At 54.7% G+C, this 18591-nt stretch overlaps 1 protein-coding gene across 1 annotated transcript; it reads right to left on the bottom strand.

The window, feature by feature from the left end:
* Nucleotides 1-376: 376 nt before the first annotated feature.
* On the bottom strand, nt 377-17253 carry GGT5 (gamma-glutamyltransferase 5). Its single transcript, XM_077159326.1, has 14 exons — nt 17078-17253; nt 15983-16063; nt 15221-15517; nt 6952-7082; nt 6645-6740; nt 6114-6309; nt 5649-5806; nt 5102-5248; nt 4350-4486; nt 3814-4004; nt 3414-3520; nt 3119-3276; nt 2878-2988; nt 377-828 (listed from the first exon to the last, which is right to left on the bottom strand). The coding sequence occupies exons 1-14, from the start codon at nt 17251-17253 to the stop codon at nt 682-684; spliced, it is 2133 nt and encodes a 710-aa protein (XP_077015441.1). The 3' UTR covers nt 377-681.
* Between the last annotated feature and the right edge of the window lie 1338 nt (nt 17254-18591).

Below are 18591 nucleotides of genomic sequence, written 5' to 3'. Positions count from 1 at the left end.
ACACCTGGGGTGGGTGGTCAGGGTACAAATGGCATCTAGGGGGTCGAGGCTACCCTATAATACCCACAGGACAGCCCCCACCCCATAAAAAATTGTCAGCAAGATAGCCTGTTGGGCTGGAGGCATCTTGGGTCTTGCTTTGTCCAACCTTTTCCTGGCACGAAGGCAGGATCCAGGGGCAGGCTTTGGCCAAGGGCCACACCTAGTGCCCTCGCAGGGACAGGTTTGCTGCTGAGTCCCAGAAAACACTGGATGGGGCAGGTTTTGGGGAGCAGGCTGCCCTCACCTCTGTACGGCCCATGTCTGTGCCTCAGTGTCCCCCTCTCCACAGCTCCCTACCCAACCCACCAGAATCAGACCGTGGTTCAGCATCCTCTTTAATCTTGGACGGGAGGGTACACAGATGGGGGTGTGAGGCTAGAGGGAGGGAACTGGGTGGGCCCAGGGTGGGGCCGCAGGGGGCTCTGGAAAGGGGGTCATGGGGAGGCTCAGCTCCTGCGGTCATTCACCCACCAGAATGGTCACCCACCGCCTCCTCCAGGCCCAGGCTGACACCCGAGGCACAGGTTCCAGGTCCAACCAAAGGGGGCCACGGCCACGAATAGCCGGGGTGTGGGGCTGGCAGGGGCCGGCAGAGGTGGGGTGGGGGCTCCCCAGGTCTCTGCATAGCGGGTCTGGGCCTCAGTAGCCTGCGGCTTCCCCACCCTTCCTCAGGTCCGACACGGCGTACACACAGGCCCCCTCCTGGGACACGGCCTGCACCACGTTCAGGAAAAACGGCCTCTTCTCCTGGCTGTGGCCCCGTTCCTGCAGCCCCCTCTGCACCTCCTGGAGAGGAGAGAAGGGGGGTTCCCAGGTGAGCGGAGCTGGATTCCCGCGGCTTCCAATCCATCCAACCCTGGGGGCATGGCTGGAAGAAGGAGCTTCTGGGGATTCAGACTTGGAAGAACTCCAAGTGTTAGTGCATCGAAAGCAAAGCCATCCAGAAGGCATGGGCCTGGGCCTTTGGGGTCCCGGGTCCCACATACGTGAGGGGCTGCCCCGCTCAGGTCTCCTGCTTGGGGCTCTCCATGCTCAGGGACCCCAAGACATGGAGAAGCCGAGGGCCCTGGGTTTCCAGCGTCCAGGGCCACAGACTTGAGCTCGGTCTCAAGTGGACCTGAGATCTCAGCAGGTTTGAGTAGTAGACCCCAAAGGGCCCACTCGAGGCCCCCAAACTTGAGGCCGTATTGGTTGAGAATCCAGCTAGGAGAAGACCCAGATGTCTAAGGGAATGGAGCCCTAGGCTCAAGACACCAGAGTTCCTGGAGCCCCAGATTTCAGAGCAGAAGGCCCTAAAAAGCTTAGGTCTGGGGATGCCGCGTTGGGGAGCTCAGGCCCTCCAGCAGCCCTGCCGTTTTTGTTTTCTAAGAAGCTGTGTACCTTGCCTCAGGGTTCTGGGTTTCATTCACTGATCTGTCAAGGGGCAAAGCTCCTGGGAGCAGAGGAATCTGGGAAACTTGGACCCTGTGTTCCCAGAGACCGTTTGGAACCAATGTGCCAAGAACCTCAGCCCACAGGAGCCCTGGATTCCGAAGATGCCTGCAGGGGAAAACCCCAGTGTTCTGCAGACCTCAGGAAAGGGTCACCAGTTCCAAAGCCATGGGGTGCAGCCATACAGCCTTAACCTCTGATTGTTAGGCTCTAGACCCTCTGATTATAAGTTCTCCTGTGCCCAACCCACTAATTGTCCAACATCCTTAGACATAAAGTCTGAGGTCCACTCAGACCACAGGATCTATGGTCCTTCAGAGTCTAATGGTGAAAACCCAAAGCCCTGAGGGATGAAGGCCCTCTTCCCCTCGGTTCCTGGGCCTTAGCCACAAAGGTCCTTGGAGACTCAACAATTTTCTCCATGGAATGTCCTAGGCCTACATCAGCTAACATGCTGACCCCAGGGGAGCTGAGGCACTGGATTCCATAAATCCCAGCCTCCAGACTGTCATCCCCTGAGTCCAAGTCCCCAGAGTGCCAGGTCTGAGCATCGGTGCTCAGGAAGGAAGGACAAAAAAGGCTCAACCAATGCTCAAGGGGGAAGGGCCTGGCAGGCCCAGGCCCAGATTTTGACATTCTTGGATCTAAGGGTCCCAGGGAAGCACCTGAGGTCCTCCTGTGGCTGGAAAGACCCTACCCTAGGATGGGCTTGGCTTTAAGTCACAAAGACGGAGGTTCTCAGAGATTCCACACCCCCTCAGACTAAAAGCAACTTGGCCTATGGCTCTTAGAGTTCTAAGGGCCGTGGAAAGAGACACTGAGACCAAAAGAGGATTACAGCAGGAATCACAACTCTGGGGACCCCCAGCTAGCTGAACTGATGCCAGACATAAACTTTGGAGCCTGGAAAATCTGCCAGCCTTTTAAGCAGGTCCTAATAAAGGTCATCCACCAGCCCAGAGAAGCTCTGAGGAAGCTGGCCCTCTGGGTTGTAATGGGAAAGTCAGCTGAGGGAATGTGGCCTCTCACCCCTAGATTGGCTTTTGCAGGGGAACTAAGGAAACATACATAAGAACGGACCCCCTGGGTAACCCCTGACGCCCAGAACAAAATCATTCTGCAGCCTTCCATGGGAAAAAATAGCCCTCTTTGCAAACAAGTTCCCAGATAAACGTTGCAAATCACACAAGGGAACAAGTCACCAACAGGGACAGTCTGAGAACCCCGAGCCAAAGAAAACCAGCTTCTAGAGAAAGGTATCAGCAAGATCCTGGGGGCTCCAGCCTGGGGGAAGTGTAGGGGACACCCCAGACTCTTCCTTGGAGACCTGGGGGTCATTTTAAGACACTCAGCAGCTGAGCTCCTTGTGGGGGGCTCTGAACAGCAGGGACTTAGGGGCCTCACCTGGTTGAACTTCGGCTCATATTCCACCTGGCCCTGGCTGTTGACATGCAGGATGGGTGCTTCAATGGCCCCCCTCAGGTCAAAGCCAAGCCACAGCTTGTTCATGATGGCCTGGGGAGAGGAGGAGGGGGAGAAGGGAGGGGCCTGCCAGACACCCCACGTCCCCACCCCCAGCAAAAGAGGATGAAAGGGCCGCCCCCTAGAGAAGGGGGATGCTCCAGCGGGGAGCCCCCAGTCTCACCTGGGCCATGGCAGAGATGATAAGGTCCCCGCCAGCCCCACCAATCACCAGCTTGGACCCCTGGGCGGCGTTGAGCAAGATGGAGGGGGCCATGGATGAGGGGGGCCTCTCGCCTGGAACTGAGGGCCGGGCAGGGGTCCCCACAGCCTCGCTTGCTTCTGGGCTGCCCCCCTGCCCACTCCATCCCCGCTCAAAGCATGGCTCAGAGAGGTGGGGCACCCTGCCCACCCCCCCTCCCTCCTCTCCCCACCTGCACCCTGGTTGGGGGGGAGGCCCCGGGGGCCCTTGGTCTCACCGGGTGGGGGCCTGGCCCCGGAGCCCGGCGAGCGTCTCCAGCACAAGTCCAGGAGCTCGTTGTTGAGCAGCAGACCCGTGCGAGGCGAGTACACCATCGCCCCAAAGCTGCGGACCGGGGACCCCCGTACCCCACGTTTCAGCTTCTGCCCTCTAGCATGCCATGGATGTCCCCGGCACTGCCCGAGCGGGTCCCACCCGCGGGGCCATCTCCCCCATGTCCGGGCTCAGTGCCACCCCCATTTAGGAGCCGCCTCAGCTGCAGATGTCAGGGCTCCCCTGGGAATGTGCAAGGGGGTGGGGGGAAGTCCCAAGCCAAATGGGGTGGGGGATGGGGGGTGCTGTTAAGGACCAGGGAGCAAAGGGGTGGGGCCTCCCACCCGTGCCCGGACCCCACGCACGGCAGGTTGATGGTGCTGGTGGCGGCCACAGCACTGCCGTCCTCGCCCAGCACGGACACGTGGGTCGTGCCCATCCCGTGCCCCCAGGCCCCGGCCAGGCTGTAGTGGCTGAGTGGGTGGTCCCCCCGGGCATCAATCTGCTGCCGGGTGTGTTGGGCCAATGCCTCACCCAGCAGGTCCTCGGAGGCATTCTGGGGGTGGGGGATGATGGGTGGGGGGAGGGGGAGACGGGCAGTGGGGGTCAGGGGTCAGGGTGGGGATGAGAAGGATCCACAGAGCCGGGGGGCTGGGTGCTGCGGCCCAGACCCCTACCAGCACCCCCCACCCCCCCCACCCCAGGGCAAGCACGCCTCCCCCTGACTCCCTGCAAAACGCCCCCGCCCCAGGCTCGGGTTCCCCAGACGCCCTCATCGTGACTTGTTCCCCTGTGTAATTTTGCAGCTTTTACCTGGGAATTCATTTGCAAAGAACCCTGCAGCCTCTCCGCCTCCCCACAGCCAGGCCGACCCCTGCACCCTCACCCCTGCCAGCCTCACCTGCATCTGCAGGTGGCTGCGAGGGTCCCACAGCCGCCACCTCTGGCCCCCCGCGAACTTGAGCGTCTCCACGAGACGGTGGTACACGTCCACGCTCCCTTCAGGCCTGGCCACCGACTCCGCAGAGAAGTTGAAGCCTAGGGGGGCGGGGGGGCGCAACTGTGGGGTTGGGGGGAAGGAGCTAACCCCCCCACCATCCTCCCCACATCCTGATTGTGGGCACCTGTAAGCGTTTCCTTCTCTGACAAAAGAGGGGATTGCATTTAAGGACCCCTCGAGTGCGCCACCCCTTATTAGAGGCGCAGGGAGAAGAGGTAGCTGTGGGGCCACAGAAATGGAAGGGAGTGACGGGGCCACAAGCCAAGGGATGATGGCCACTGCCCGAAGCCAGCCCTGAGCTTCGGCACCGAGCCTGCCCACCCATCAATTCAGGACATCAGGCTTCCAGGAGGGTGAGAGAATAAACGCCTGCTGTTGTAAGCTCCCCCCAGCCCCAGCCCTGGGAAACCAACACAGCCCACCTGCAGCAGCCCACGCCCCCACACACCCCAGCCCCAGGCCCTTCTAGAATCTTCCACAGCCTCCAATTGGTTGTGCCGGGCCCCACCCCACCTGCTCCTGGGTGCCCTGGCTGGGGGAGGGGCTCAGGGGGCGATGACGTCAGGGGGCTTTCAGCCAAGCCCCGTGCTTTAGCAGCCCCAGGCATGTGTCTGCCGTGCACGATGCGGGGGCGTCTTGGGGGGGGGCCTCACCTCGCAGCACGTTGAGGATGAAGCTGAGAATCGCGCCTCCCGCGGGCGGCGGTGGTGAGTAGAGGGTAAAATCCCCCAGGGGCACCTCCAGGGCCTCCACCACCTCGGGGTGGAAGGTGGCTAGGTCCTCCAGGGTCAGCTGGGCCCCTGGGGCGAGAAGGGGAGCGCTCGGGACCCACGCAGGCCGCAGTGCAGGTGGGGAAACGGAGGCAGAGGGCGCGGCCACCGAGCCCCGGGCCAAGCCACACAGCAGGGCTCCCCTCGTCTCCTAGGCAGGGTCCCCCAGATTCGGAGGCTGCAGCTGAGTGTGCAGGGGGTCGGGGGTCAGCAGCCCCAGGGACTGGGGTGGAGGTGGGGGGCGTAGAGAGCTGAGGCGGGGGTGGGGGGTGCGGATTGAGAGGAGGGGGTGTACCTGGCCATGGGTGGAACCCTTTTGCTCCAGGGAGCTGCACCCTGTCCGTCCCCCAGCACCCAGACCCTCTGGCTCCTTCTCCGGCCCGGGATTGGGGTGGGGGTGGGAGGGGTCCTGGAACCCCAGTGCACTGACCCTCTTTGGTAACATCGTCCACCAGCGCCCGGGCCAGCCCCCCCGTATACAGGGCCTCTGCGCCCTCTGCTGCCACCGTCTCCAGGGTCGCAGCCAGCTTGGGCCAGGGCAGGGGGTCCCCTAGCTTCAGGGGTTCCGTCCCGTTGAAGAAGAGCTGGCTGGAGGTGGGGTGGGGGAGCCTCAGGGCAGGGCCAGGTCACAGGGGCCCTCTAGGATGCACAGGGCGGGTGGCAAAAACTACCCCCTGCCTGCCACCTCGTCCACCCCCCCCAGAGACAGAGAGCAGGGAGGCAGGGCTGGCGAGCAGGCAGCAGACCCCAAACCCGGTGTCCCTGACTTCCCATCCATTGGCCTCTCTGGTTAGGGATGGGGCTTGGCGGGGGGTCCCCGAGAAGCCCTGAGCTCAGAGCCACTTGGGCTGGGGGAGAAAGGGGGTCCTGCCTGGCCCCGGGGGGCCGCACTCACCGCAGGGACGAGTTATACAGGGAGGGACGCAGGAAGTGATGGTTCAGGAACTTGCTGAGCATGAGGGGCACGTGGTGGCCCTTCCGGAGCAGGGCAATGGTCGGCTGGAGGAGCTGCGCCCAGGGCAGGCGGCCGTGGCGGCGATGGGCCTCGGCATAGCCACGGAGCTCCCCAGGCACCCCAATCCACTGGGCCCCTGCCGGGCCCGCCCCAGAGGTTTTCTATCACTCCCACACTTGGGGCTCACCCTACCCACCTGGGGCCCTGTCCCCGCCCCGGCTCCCCCCATGCCAGGGGCAGCCAGAGGGAGCTTTCAGGGCAACACCTGAACCCTCTGTGGCTCCCTATTGCTCCCAGTACAAAGCCAGGTTCCTGGGGCTGTGCACAAGCCTCTACCCGTCCACGCCCCGCCCCGGCCGGGCCAGTCTCTCTGCTTAGAGCTCCAAGCCCAGCCGCTCAGGGCCCCCATCCTCACCCCTCAGTGCCAGGTGGGACAGGCCCTCCCTGCAGGTGGCCCCTCCCAGGCCTCACCTGTGCCCAGCGGCTGGGCCTGCTCACACTGGTCCAGCAGGCCAGGGGCAGGTGCTGCTGGCACCATCTCCCTGGCATTGATGATCTCCACCTTTCCTGGGGTTGGAGCATGGGGTCAGGGGGTCAGGGCACCCTTCAGATGGCCCCTGACCTCTGTAGTCCTCAGTTTCCCTCTCTGGGCGGCCAAGGAGGCTGGGGTGGGGGGGCGGTGGACAGGACCCGGGAAGGACCCCTGGGTGGGTGGACAAGCCTCCCAGCCCCCCAAGGCTCCCCAAGCATAGTGCCGGGGTGTGCTGCCTGGACCCACCTGTGGACGCATTGTAGATGGTGAACACGACCCCTCCGCCCAGGCCCATGCTCTGGGGATTGACGACACCTGTGCAGACCAGGGCCGCGATGGCAGCATCCACAGGAGAGCCATGCTGCTGGAGGATGTCTCTAGGGGACACAGCACCTAGTCAGCAGCCTGGCTCCCTCCCCAGGTTCCCCGGGAACAGTGCCAGGTCAGAGGGATGAGGGGTTGGGGGGCACTCATCTGCCACTCCCAAACCCCGGCTTGGGTCAGCGAACACAACGGTGGCCCCTCAAGTCCAGCCACTTACGGGTTGGCGGTGCTCTACAGTTTGCAAAGTGGGATGCCATTTACACTACCCCCTGCGAAATCCAAGGTGCTTAACAGTTTGCAAAGTGCTTCCACTGCCATTATTCCCGGGTCATTGGCAACAGGCAGGAGCGGGCCTCGGCCAGGCCCTCGGTCCCTCCCTGAGCTCCAGGGAACCTCTACTCCAGGCAGCTTCTGCTCTCCATCTCCCTGAGAATACACTGTCCCCATGCCTTCGAGGCTGGACTTTTTTTTTTTTTTTTTTTTTTTTTTAAAGGAAAGACAGAGAGAAGGAAGGAAGGATAGAAGGAAGGAAGAAAGGGAAACATCTTTAAACATTTTCTTGTTTTATTGTATTTTGTTTCTTTGTTTTTGTTACATGGGCTGGGGCCGGGAATCGAACTGAGGTCCTCCGGCATAGCAGGCAAGCACTTTGCCCGCTGAGCCACCGCGGCCCGCCCCGAGGCTGGACTTTTGAGGAACCTCTAGGTCCAGGCTCTCTGGGAGTGCCTCCTGGGTGCTGGTGAAGCATACCCATGCTCAGAAGAAGACATAGCCACAAGGGGCAGCCTCTTCGCTCAAACCCACTAGGATTGTTATAATAGTTTAAAAAAATTGAAAATAACAAGTGTTGGAGAGAATGTGGAGAAATTAGAGCCCTCATATGTTGCTGGTGAGAATGTAAAAGCACTGGAGACACTGGGAAAGAGAGTTTAGTGACTTTTCAAAAAGTTATATATCCAAATAGAGCTAGAGGCTTCTCCAGAGACTGCTCTCACACAAGCTTCAGCTAGAGACTGCTATTTATCACATGGTCTGCCAACCCCCAACCCAAACCTTTCCTGCCAACTCTAAAGAACACTCAGGGCTCTATCTGAGATTCTACAAAGGTTCCAGGCACTAGGGTAACTTTCCAGAAACCTACAACCTCCAGACGGGTCCCTAGACCAGATAAATCCTGAAATCCAGTGGTCTCAGCCTCTCCAGAACATCAAATAGTTCCATCTCCCTACCCCATATTATCACAGCCCCTTCCAACATGAGAAAGTTAGAATGGCCATAGCCCAAATACCCCTAAAGAGTGGGAGAAAGATCAAAGGGGGTGGTGGAGTTACACAGAGAAGGTAGGGTTTAACAAATGAGTATGAGTGCTGAATCATTATATTGGTATCTCTTTTAGTCTCCTGTGTCTTGGAACAGCTAGAAGGAAAAACCTACAATCATGGAACAGTCACCCACATCAAGCTCTGAAATCTGTTCTACAACTAATTGTTGTGGTGTGCTTTGATACTTATTGTATTTTTTGTTCATATGTTATTTTCATAGTATAGTAAAAAAGAATGCACAAATAAAAGACTGATTGCTACATTCAAGAAAAAATAAAATAAAATAAAGAAAACCTTGAGGCAAGTTAAACTAGAATTACCACGCAACCCGGCAATGCCACTCCCAAGCTTTTTGCCCAGAAGAACTGAAAGCAGGTATTCCAAACAGATACTTGTAGATGAATGTTCACAGCAGCAGCATTCAAAATAGCCCAGGGGCGGAAACAACCCAGAGCCCACTGGCTGATGAATGGACCAACAAAATGTTTATCTGTGCATCTGTCATAAAATGGGATGAAATGTTACAGCATGGAAGAAACTTGGAGACATCATGCTGAGCAGAATAAAAAAAAAAAAAGCCAGATGCAAAGGACAAATACTGTGTAATTTCTCTAACATGAAGTACTTGGAAGACCCCAAATCACAGAGACGGAGAGCAGAGTAGGGATGGGACGGGGAGGAGAGCAAATGGGAAACTGTCGCCAAATGTGTGAGTTCTGGTTTGGGGATGATGAAAATGGTCTGGAAATTGAGGGTCATGAAATGTACATAATGTCAAAGATTAATGGTTAGGGCGGCCACGGTGGCTCAGCAGGCAAGAGTGCTCGCCTGCCATGACAGAGGACCCGGGTTCGATTCCTGGTGCCGGCCCATGTTAAAAAAAAAAAAAAAAGATTAATGGTTAAATTGACTTTTATGTTATCTGTTTATTTTACCACCGTTAAAGATACATGAATTTTTAAAAACTGACGTGTGTGGGGTTGAGAACAGAAAGGATATGTGAAAAATTAATCTTTAGAGGTATAAACTGAGAGTAAAAAGATAGCCCTTCAAATTACAAGATGGGGTGGAGAGAGAGGAGGGGAGGACGTGGTTACCAGTTGGTTTCATTATTAGAGTAGGAAATCAATGGAGAATAGCCAAAAAAAGAGGAACTAGGGTATTTGATCATGGATTTAATATTATAATTATAGAAAATAGGTAACAGATCAAACGAAGATATCAGTGTTACAAAACGATTAGAATAAAAATGCAAGCCTTTCTACATACCAAAAGGTATACAAAAAGAATATATCTTTCGTATACTCTTGTTTTTCCAAAAAGAAACAGAGGAAAAGTAAATCAGAGACAAATGAAAGTGGTTGCCTCTGAAAGAGCTAGTAGGAACAAGGAAAAGGTAATCAAAATGAAACTTCAGAGTTTCATTTTATATAGTTTTGACTTTTCTATATAGTTTTTGCCTTTTTTTTAGTTTTCACTTTTTATTCAAGAAGATGAAATCAAAATAAAAGAGGATGAAAAAAATGCAACGCTATAACTGAATGCAAGCAATGAAATTAAGTTAATAGTACATCAAACTGATAATGCAGGAAAAATAATCTGATGAACTTTATATCTTTTTTGTGTGTGTGGAATATATCCTAAGGGCAAAAAGAGCTGCAAATATTTATTCAGACAAGGATCAAAATCGATGCGAAAATCATGAGGTTTGGGACAAAGGCGTTCACGTGGTTTCAAACCATATGTTACCAATTTAACAGGGAAAACTATACTCTTTGGAGTGAAGAGAACAGATGATTCCACTTAGCGTCACCAAAGATGGGACGGCCTTAAATTCTGTCCCCCTGCAAGATGCATTAGGAAGAGAAAACACCACTTACTCGATATTTTAGATAAACATCTTTAACCGGAAGCTACTCACAAAGAAAATCAAGGTTATGAAGGAATTTGTAGTAACGACTTAGCTTCTGTCACATGTCAAAGTTATAAAAAACAATTGATTTTTCTAAAGCAGGGGATTGTTCTAGATTTAAAAACAGTAAATAAAATCACTGATTGGCTACTGATGTGCAAATACATATACACATACACACGTACAGGCATAATTACAAGTAGTGGGTCAACTGGAAACTTGAATTGGACTAGGTACTAGATATTATTGCATATAGATTAAATTTCGCCAGCGTCATAAGGTTATTAAGGTTATTCTTAGGGATAAAGAGCCATGATGAATGCAACTTACTTTCCAAAAATGTGGGAGGTTAGATATATGTAGAGAGAGAGAAAGAAAATGAGGCAAAAAGTTAATTATTGGTGTATCTAAGTGAAGGGTATATGGGTATATATTTCATAATCTTTCAATTTTTTTGTACATAAAACTTTTTCAAAATAAAAATATAAAGATTTAGGGGAGAAATATTCAGGACCCAGCAGTGTTCTTGTAGAATGCAGCTAAGTTAAAATGAGGGAAATAGGAGAAGAGAGGTTACAGATTAATAACCTATGTATCCATCTCATAGTTCGTATTTCCCAAGAGGTATCTTGAGATGAATTCATTAAAAGAGGCAACTTAAACTCAAAGGCAGTAGGACAACATCAAAAATCAACATAAAAGCAGAAACTGATGAAAGAAATAAATGTACATTAAGGAAATTAAACAAATCCAAAAGTAATGATAAAAGTAAAGATGGTAAACTCTTAGCAAGATGGATCAAGAATAAAGCACTACACTAGTTATCAATATAAGGGATGAAAAAGGGAATTATTTGCAGAGCCTAAAGACTCTAAAGATAAGAGGAGCTATGAACAACTGTTTGTCAATAAGTTTGACAATATGTATGAAATGGACAAATTCCTTGGACAGGACTTACCAAAACTGACACAAGAAGAAATAGAAATTCAAATAGTCTATCTATTTCAGAAATAGAATTCATTCTTCACACACACACACACACACACACAAAGTCAGGCTCAGAAGGCTCAACCACCAAATTCTTCAAATACTTATAGATGAAATAATACCAATCTTTTTTTTTTAAATAAACACCTTCTTCCATAGTATGGAAAAAGAAAAGAGAGCACTTCTCGATTCATTGCACAAGACCAGTAAAACCCTGATACCAAAGCCTGACCAAGACTTTACAAGAAAGTAAAATGATAGAGCACTATTTCTCATGAATTGTTCTAGTTTGCTAGCTGCTGGAATGCAATATACCAGAAACAGAATGGCTTCTAAAAAGGGGGATTTAATAAGTTGCAAGTTTACAGTTTTTTAGGCCATGAAAATGTCCCAATTAAGGAAAGTCTATGGAAATGCCCAATCTAAGGTATCCAGGGAAAGATACCTTGGTTTAAGAGGCCGATGAGGTTCAGGGTTTCTCTCTCAGGTGGAAAGGTGCAAGGTGAACATGGCGGCATCTGCTAGCTTTCTCTCCAGGCTTCCTGTTCAGAAGCTCCCTGGGAAGCATTTCCCTTCTTCATCTCCAAAAGCCGCTGGCTGGCAAACTCTGCTTTGTGGTTCTGTGGCATTCTGTCATCCTTCTCTGCTCTCTCAGAATCTCCAAAGGTCACTTGCTGGCTGGTGGACTCTCTGTTTCATGGTTCTGCAGCATTCTGAAGCTTTCTCCAAAATGCTTCTTCTTTTAAAGGATTCCAATAAACTCATCAAGATCCACCTGGAATGGATGGAGACGCGTCTCTACCTAATCAAGTATAGTACTCACAATTGATTGAGTCACATCTCCGTGGAGATAACCTAATCAAGTTTCCACCCTACAGTACTGAATAGGGATTAGAAGAAACTGTTGTTCCCACAAGATCAATTAGGATCAAAACATGGCTTTTCTAGGAAATCCTTCCAAACTGGCAGTTCTATAGTTTGCTAGCTGCCGGAATGCAATATACCAGAAATGGAATGGCTTTTAAAACGGGAATTTAATAAGTTGCTAGTTTACAGTTCTAAGGCCAAGAAAATGTCCCAATTAAATAAGTCCATAGAAATGTCCAATCACAGGCATCCAGGGAAAGATACCTTGGTTCAAGAAGGCTGATGACTTTCAGGGTTTCTCTCTAGTGAGAAGGCACATGGTGAACAGTGTCAGAGTTTCTCTCTCATCTGGAAGGGCACATGGCAAACACGGCATCATCTGCTACCTTCTTCTCCTGGCTTCTGGTTTCATGAAGCTCCTTGGGAGGCATTTTCCTTCTTCATCTTCAAAGGTCACTGGTTCGTGGACTCTCTGCTTTGTGGTGCTGCAGCATTCTCTGCTCTCTCCAAATCTCCTTTTTTCTCCAAAATGTTTCCTTTTTTTATAGGACTCCAGAAACTTATCAAACTGCCCAAATGGGTGGAGACATGTCATCACCTAATCCAGCTTAACAACCACTCTTGATTAAATCACATCTCCAGGGAGATGATCTGATTACAGTTTCAAATGGACAGTATTGAATAGGGATTATTCTGCCTTTATGAAATAGGATTTAGATTAAAACATGGCTTTTCTAGGGAACATACATCCTTTCAAACCGGCACACTGGCACATGAATGTTAAGACACAAATCCTAAACAAAATATTTGCTGATCAAATCTAGTGAAATATAAAAATGATATCACAAACAAGTGGGATTTGTTCCAGGAATGCAAGGGTGGTTTGATACCCATTGCATTTCTTAAAAGGGAGAACAAAAAAATTTTGTTCTCACCCAATAGTTGGTCATCTCGGTGATATAGAAAGTGCATTTGCTCTACAACCTAATAGAAAAATAAGTAAAGGATTTAGACAGAAACTTCAAAGAAGAGGATATCTGATGACCAATAGTCAGTTCCTACCCGGACCCTTAGGTATGGACTGACTGCCTGTCCCTCCCACCAGGAAGCCAGGTTTTTGTCCACCTTGGTTAGCTGTGTCCCCAGAATGGGGGCTGGTACACGGAGAAGGTGCTCCCTCCACACCAATGGAAGACACAAGGGAGACTCAGTGCAGTTGGACAAGTACATACACACCTTCACATGTCCACGCTGACCTGCACGCCATGTCCACGGTGACGATGGCACGGGGTTGGGGCCAGCCAGGCTGGAGCCCCACTCCCCAGCTGAGTCACCGTCTCCTGAGCTGTGAAATGTGGGGCACTGTGCACCCCACATTCCTAACACACCTGACCCCAAGAAGCTGTGGCTGCCACCCTCAGCCATGCACGCACACGTGCACACACACACACACACACACACACACACAGCCGTTTCCTCCCAAGCCCCAGAGGGGAGGGAACGTGGGAGTTCCCCAGCCATCTGGCTGGGAGTAGAAAGACACACTTGGGTTTCAGGCCCAGGTGGGGCCTGCAGGGCAGGAGGGTGGGGCCAGGCTGAGTGAGCACTTCCCCAGAGTGAGCTCCCTTCTCTGAGCCTGGACCCAAGACACCAACTACATTGGTTTGCTAAAATGCTGCTGGAATGCAATATACCAGAGATGGAATGGTTTTTAAAAAGGAGATTTATTACATTACAAGTTTAAAGTCCTGAGGCCATAAAAATGTCCAAACTAAGGCATCCAGGTAAAGACACCTTGACTCAAGGAAGGCCAGTGTCTGTCATGTGGCAAGGCACATGGCTGGTGTCTGCTGGTCCTTGTGCCGGTTCCATTGCTTCCAGCTTCTGATGCCAGTGGTTTCCTCTCTAAGCATCTGTGGGCCTCCACTTAGCTCCTCTGGGACACAACCCTGAGTTCTGGCTTGTTAGCATCTCAGAGGAAGGCACATGATGATGTCTGCTGGGCTCTGCATCTCCAAACGTCTGTGCCTCTGTCAGCTCTGAAGCAACTGTATTTTCTCAAAATGCTCACCCCCGCCTTTAAAGGACTCCAGTAAACTAATCAAGACCCACCATGAATGGGTGGAATCACATCTCCATCTAATAAAAAGGTCACACCCATAATTGTCTCCATGGAAATAATCTAATCAAAGGTTTCCATCTGACAGTATTGAGTCAGGATTAAAGGATGTGGATTTTCTGGGGCGCATGACACTTTCAAGCCGGCACACCAACCCCATTCTCAGACCAAGTCAAAGTGATGGTCATTACTCAGAGAGACTACCGTTGGAGAAAAACACCCATCCACGACAGGACATGCTTTCTGCCTATTTCTCAGACGAGGAAACGAAGGCTCAGGTGGAGAATTGCTTGTCCAGAATCCAAGTTCCCCCTTTCCTGCACAGACTCACGGACACCCAGGTGGGCTTGGAGCAGCTGATGAGACCCAAATATTGGGACCCCTCCAGCCCCCTCAACAGCCCGCCCAGCACCCTGCCCTCCAGGAGCTTTTCTCCTCTGGCCTTTTTTTGGGGGGGTTGGGGGGGGAGCCTAAGCAGGCATTGCAGGCCAGGGCGTGGGTCTCCCCAGAGCCCCTCCCTCCCGCAGGCCTGGAGAGTTTCCACCCCTGCAGGGGTGGCAGCAGCGACAAGGGAGAGGACATGATGATTTGGGGTGCTGTGGACCCCAAAAGGGAGCTGAGGGATGGGGTTGGCAGGGGGCACCCTCGGGAGGGATCCTGGGGGAGGAAGGCGCTGCACCAGGTGCCTTACTGAGCCCCCTTGCCCTGTGAACCTCAACACCGCCCTCCACTCCCCATAAGTAGTTGGGGCCAGCTCCAGGCTCACCCCCATTGCTGGCTTCATAAAACAAGACTAGGAAGTGGCCAGTGTTGCTTGACAAGGACAGAAATCATTGTGTGTGTGTGGGGGGCTGCATCCTTCACCCTGCTGAGCCAAGAGGGGGAGGTGGACAGTGTGGCTTTGCGGGGAGGAGTAGGGGGGAGCTCAGACTGGGACCCCAACGCAGCTGCCCGGGACAGTGGGCCCAGACCCCGGCCTCTAGCCTTGAGCCTCCAGCCTTGCATCTTCGCAACTGTGGGGCAAGGGGGTCCGGCCTTGTTCGCAGCATGTTCTCTAAGGCTTGGAAGGGACTCTGGCTGGGGGGTGGGTGGGTCTGCTCCCATTCGCTGGTTTTGTGCTCCCCCTTACCCCCACCCACAGTCATGGCCATCCTAGAAGCAGCCCCCCCGGGGAAGGGACAGGAAGCGGGGGATGAGCTCAGAGTGCGGTGGGTGACCGTGAGAGGCCAGAGGAGCAGGTTGGGAGGGCCAGAGGGTGAGGGTGGGAAGGGGTCGTGTGTACTGCACAGGTGGGGGGGGGGAGGGAGAGGGGGGAGGGAAAAGTGAACCAGGGAGGAAACAGAAGGAGCAAGCTCGCTGGGTGGTGCAACGAGAAGCAGGGGCTGAGGGTGGCCCCCTCTGTCCAGCTGCCATCCACTGGACTGGGACTGGAGCCAGCCCCTCCACCACCCGCCCAGCCCCCCACCCCCGGCTCCGGGACTGTCCCCCAGGGTTACAAAGCACTTTTGATCCCGACATTGGCTTGCGAGGCAAAGGCAGACATTCCGGGAAGCAAACCCAAGCGGGGACCCGGGGGTGGGGGTGTTTTCTGAGGTTTTTGTGGGGCCTGGGAGGGGGGTCCGGGGGCGGGGGCAGGCCCTTTTGTGTCCCGCCCTGGCTGTCTGCGGAGGCTCCCTGGGGCTGGGGCTTCCTGGAAGAGGGTCGGGAAGTGCCAGCCGCTCTGTCCCTGTGCCCCCCTCACCCCACCCCAGCGGTGACAGCCGGACAGAAGGAGGTGGCACCCTTGGAAGCTGGGAGTGTCCTGAGTCTGAGAGGCGTGGGGCTGACCTGGGGCCCGGGGGGGGGGGGGGGGGAATACCGGTCCTGGGCGACTTGGGTGCCCCCTGGGAGAAGACCCCATCAGGGTCGGCTGCACAAGAACAGGTCCCGCAGAGGGACTCTGAGCCTGCCCTGACCTGAGCTGTAAAGGGGGGTCCCCGAGAATGTTCTGGAAATGGATGGAGGTGAGGGGAGTGCAACAACTGAGGGTGAGCAATCCCACTGAAGGTGTGCCGGGGGTGGCTGCGTGGGGGAAGGTCATGTTGGACAGACATTTCCAAAATTAGAGGGGGGGACGGGGAGTGAGGGGAGGGCAGGACAGAGGGAGAAATTAAAGAGAGAACAGCCGCACCAGGCAGCCCGTGCTCCCGGATGGGATCTAATAAAGGAAGAGGAAGGGCCCGAAAGGACAATGTTGGGACACAGGGAAAAGCTGCGTTAAGCTTTCTAGCAAGGTTGATATTCTGGAACTTGGCAACTGCACTCCCAGGGCTGATCTACGTGACACTCTGGTTCTCAGGAAGGGGAAGTGTTAAAGAGTCCAAGGAGCAGGATGCACGGCAGCTATTCTCAAGTGTTTAGAGGATGATAAATAGATGGAAAACTAGACAGACAGATGCACGGAGCCATGCAGCAGATGTAGTCGACCAGCAAAAGCTGGCGGATCTGGGCATGGGGGATGTTGGGGTTCTCTGTACAGATTTTGTGCTGTTTTCACAACTGTCCTGCAAGGTTGAAATTATCTCAGAATTTAAGAGAGTTAAAGGGATAATAATAACAAAAAGAAAGGTGTATTTTTTTTTTGTTTTATGCCAATGCCCTGAGAGGTCCACCCCCGGGGCCCGGCTGCCCGTTGCTCCGTGGAAGGGGCCCCCCTGGGGATGGCCTCCTCACACCGGCGCTGGCCCCCGGCCCCTTGCACACCCGTGCACACACGCACTCACAAATGCACGCACAAACGCACACACGCATGCACCCACGCGTGCACGCAGCCCCCTGCAGGTCCCCCACCTCTTTACTCACCGCCCAATTTCGGAGCACGCCTTGGAGTCGGCTGCCACGGCCGCGTGGGCAAAGGCGCGCGGACCGCAGGCACGGCGGGGGCCGCGGGAGCGGGCAAAGAGCAGGGCGGGCACCACAATGGCCAGTGCCACCCCCAGCAGGACCAGGCTGACCGTGGCCCCGCGGCTCCAGGGCATGGCGAGACGGGGAGGCAGGTGGACGGACTCACAGATGATTGGACAGAAAGACAGAGAGAAGCAGTGTGGGGTGGGGGAGTGCGGGTGGGGAGGGAGGGTGATGGGGGAGGTGGGATGCGGTGCCGGCGGGACACCCAGACGGACAAAGAGGCAAGCGAGGGCTGATCGGACACACAGCCGGGCGGAGACGGGCTCACAGACGGGGTGGCCAGACAAATGGACAGCGCGTCCGCCAGACAGAGCGCGGGAGAGGCCAGGCAGCAGTCCGGCGAGTGGGACAGCCCGGTGGGGGATAGGCGGGGCAGGGGTGCAGATGGGCGGGGCGGGGGACGCAGCAGTAGCAGGGTGGGGTCCCTGTCCCCTCCAAGCTGTCGCCCAAGCCAGCTGCTGCAGCCAGTGAGCTGGCCAAGGGCCTACACTTCCAGTTTCCAGCTCTTCCCCTGGGCCTAGGTGGGGGGAGCGGCCGGGGATGTGTGTGTGAGGGGGAGGGGGTCAACCAGGCAGCTGGGAGTTGTGGGGAGTTTTTCCTTCCAGAAAGGAGTGAACTGTCTGCTTTGGCTTTAACCCCCTCACTGCCGAGGCCCACGGCCCTGCCCCGGGATGGTTTTCTGATGTCATCTCCCACCTCGGGGCGGGGGGGGGGGGGGGGGGGGGGACGCGGCTGCTGTCACCACCCTCCTCCTCCCCCCACTTCCAAAGCCACTTCCTGGTTCCCAGTGAGGACGGCAAAGCAGGGCTCGGGGCTCTGGTGCAGGCTCAGAGCAGCCTCAGCAATTTGCCCCCCACCCCCACCCCGCCCCCACCCCAAGGATGTCTCTGGATTTGGGGAGGAGGGGGGTACGGGGTGGGGGGCATCCTCCACGACAGCTCTCTGGACTTGAGTTCAAATCCCAGCTCAGTGGCAGCCTGGTCTCAGGATGGCACATCAGCTAGTGAAAGAACATGGGGCCACACTTCTAGAAGCTTCCAGGGGCACCCCACCCTGAGCCTGTGGTTTCCACGCCATCCACCGGCTGTGGTGGTGGGGGGAGCTGCAGGTTGTGGGTGCCATCTGTACCACCCCCACACACACATCTGGCCACCTCCCTGGCTGAGCATCTGCTTCTTCCCTGTCCAGGTTCCTGGGAAATCCCTGCCCTGGCCGTGCCTCCTCCCCTGGGGTGGGAGACACAGCGCACCCAGGACCCAGGTTCCTCCTGCTTCTTCCCCAGCTTCCAGCGGGTTGTTCTGAGCAGTTTCCCTCCCCTTATCTCCGCAGATTTGGAGATAGGAGCCCAGGTCCAGGTGGCATCTGCCCGGGCCAGAGGGGCCGTGCGTGCATGGGCCAGGCCCCCCCAG

The sequence above is a fragment of the Tamandua tetradactyla genome, chromosome 5, assembly GCF_023851605.1.
Source record: "Tamandua tetradactyla isolate mTamTet1 chromosome 5, mTamTet1.pri, whole genome shotgun sequence".
Classification (NCBI taxonomy): Eukaryota; Metazoa; Chordata; class Mammalia; order Pilosa; family Myrmecophagidae; genus Tamandua; species Tamandua tetradactyla.
This window is presented reverse-complemented; position numbering and strand designations above follow the sequence as displayed.